Here is a 2,722-nt window from a genome sequence, read left to right as displayed (position 1 = left end):
TTTTTTCTTGTCTCCAGGCTGACACCCTGTGTAGTTTTATTCTATATAGGAAGATTCAGTGCCCATTACCCTCCCTTCTTCATCCACAGCCAAATAAAGAGCTGCCCCTTCCAGAGGGGCAGTGGAAGTCCTGTGTGGCCCAGCGCAATCCACACAGTGCAATCCAGGCAGTGCAAGGAGGCCATTAGTCCTGACAGCCCATCAGTCCTCGTTGTCTGACTCTGATTCTTCTACTGACTCAGATGCACTCTCTGGCAAGTCATCTCCCATCTGTTGGAACCTTCCCGACTCTGCATCCCACATGTATTTGATGGTCACCTTGAATCCAGCCATCTCATACCCAAAAAGCAGGACACGGGCCTGCTCTGGGGTCAGCACATCGCCCTCCTTGCACACCTCACAGTCAGACAGGAGGGTCACCACACCTCTCTTGAGGGCAGTAGGCAGGCCCAGCTGCCTCAGCTGTGGTTCCATGGAGTGGGGGAACCACTCCAGGGGCCCCGGATCCAGGCTCACAGTGAAAGTGGCTTTGTTACCGGCTCGGGCACAGTCCATTTCTGTGTATTTTGTGAACCACTCATTCACTTCTTCCTTCGAGCGGTTGGTGAAAAGGAGACCAGCTTCACCCTTTAACTTCTTGCTGGCCTGATACAGGTTGTCTTTGTGCTCATCAGATGGGCTCTGACCCAAGGCCACCATCATCACTTTGTTTTTGCCAAAGAACCTCCAGCTGTGCTTCCAGGCATTCCAGATGTCTTTCAGCTTGCTGTTCCTCATGTTGGCCACAGAGAAGATAAAAAGGTACTTGTAGGTGTCCACACATTTCTGAATCTCTTCTCTCAGGTTCTGTTTCAGTTCCAAGCCTTTCTTGGCAGTTTTGGTTAAGGAAACTTTCTTGTCATGCTTAGATTTGGGCATCGCACTGAAGACACCTGAACTGCCTTTTCTTGGTCCTGCTAGTCCAGCTAAAATGAACTTTCTTTGAGACTCTCCTCAGGGAAGCTTTCTGTAATCTCTCAAGGCCTGATTAAGTGCCACATCCACCTCCATCCCATTTGTTTACAATGCACCCTGTCCTCTCTGTCCTTTTACTTGTATCTGTTTGTCCCCTCCCCCCATACTGACAGCTCCCTGAGGGCAGAGACTGTGCCTCCTTCATAGTTGTGTTCCTAATGTGTAGTATGGTGCCTGGCGCATGGTAGGCATGAATAATATTTGTTAAATGAAAGAATAAGAACAAGGGCATTAAAGCCAGCCTGTACCAGTTAAAATCCTGGCTTAGACAATGCTATCTTTGTGAACTTGGGCAAGCTACTTAACCTCCCTATTCCTTGTTTTCATTACTTTTATTTTATTTTTATTTTTATTTTTTTTAGATAAAGTCTCACTTTATTGCTCAGGCTAGAGTGTCCTGGTATAAGTCTCAAATTCCTGGGCTCATGCAACCCTCTTGCTTCAGCCTCCCAAGTAGTTGGGACTACAGGTGCCTGCTACAACACTCAGCTAGTTTTTCTATTTTTAGTAGAGACGGACTCTTACTCTTGCTCAGGCTGGTCTAGAACTCCTGAGCTCAGTGAGCCTCTCACCTTGGCCTCCCAGAGTGCTAGGATTATAGGCTTGAGCCACCATGTCCAGCCAGTTTCATTGCTTGTAAAATCTTTCTTACCTCATGGGATTGCTTTGAGGATTAAATAGGTTAATGTTTATATGCCTAGTGTATAGTATGTGCCATTTAAATAGGACAATTATTCTACTACCTGGCCAAACTTTGATACTTTCGTTGATAGAATGAAAGGATGCTATTAATATGCCAGGACAACAAGTGTACATGAGAACTGTCCTGAGCAAATAGGGACAATTGGTCACCCTGTATATAAGGGTTCATTAGTAAATAAATGTTTTCGTCTTTGTTGGTTTTGTTATTCTCTGTTTACCTAACTCTAGTAATTAGCAGTAACTCTTCTAACAGTAAAAGCACGTGCATTTTTTTTCAGAGATAACAGAGAAGGGAAAAACTGGGGAGATAGAGTCCCAAGAGGTAGAGTTGGTAGTGTAGCATTAAAAAACATAAATGGAGTTGGATTCTTCGGCTCTGGGTGTAGAAACAGAGGGAAGACTTCCCACACCCCACTGAAGCCGACTAGCCCGTGGGCTGGACAGCAGGTCTTATGGCTTCCTGATGTGGGATGTGATTTCAGGGGATCCAGGCTTCCTGGAGCCTATTCTGGGGAGGATTTGCGAGTGAGGCTGCCTGTGCCAACCTGCTTGACAGGCTTTTGCTGTCTGCTCATTGAGTTTGCTGATTTCTCTCAAACTGTTTCAGAAACGTGTAGGTCTATTTGCTTTCCCAGTAGGGAGTGTTTTTTCATTACCTTAAAATAGTTGTTTTTATGAACTGGGATAAACACCTGGTGGGCAGGAGTTTTAGTGCATGGCCATTCCAATTTTGAATTCCATTATTTCTCCTGCTTACCTGGGGAGGAGAAAAATACACCTTCTCAATAGTTTTCCTTTTTCTGGTTTCCCCAGCAGATGCACCAACAGATAACAGCATCTCTGCAGCTGGCCCCATCCACCCGGAATGCCAATTGCAGGTAGTTCTGATGGTGAGCATGATATTCGAGGGGGAGAGGAGAGCAACTTTCCTTATCTTGAAATACTGAAGCCTGCCAATCTAGGAAGGTGCCACTCAATGTGTATACCAACTCCATTCTCCCCACTT

General features: G+C 45.8%; 1 protein-coding gene across 1 annotated transcript; it reads right to left on the bottom strand.

The window, feature by feature from the left end:
* Window positions 1-201: 201 nt before the first annotated feature.
* On the bottom strand, window positions 202-918 carry LOC128586626 (mRNA turnover protein 4 homolog). Its single transcript, XM_053592620.1, has one exon. The coding sequence runs from the start codon at window positions 916-918 to the stop codon at window positions 202-204; it is 717 nt and encodes a 238-aa protein (XP_053448595.1).
* Window positions 919-2,722: the final 1,804 nt, after the last annotated feature.

This window comes from Nycticebus coucang, chromosome 5 (genome assembly GCF_027406575.1).
Source record: "Nycticebus coucang isolate mNycCou1 chromosome 5, mNycCou1.pri, whole genome shotgun sequence".
NCBI lineage: Eukaryota > Metazoa > Chordata > Mammalia > Primates > Lorisidae > Nycticebus > Nycticebus coucang.
The sequence above is the reverse complement of the archived record's forward strand: the minus strand, read 5'-3'. Positions and strand labels throughout refer to the sequence as shown.

Excerpts from the sequence above, each read along its gene's own strand:
- LOC128586626 (XM_053592620.1), bottom strand. The coding sequence starts at position 918 with ATGCCCAAATCTAAGCATGACAAGAAAGTTTCCTTAACCAAAACTGCC.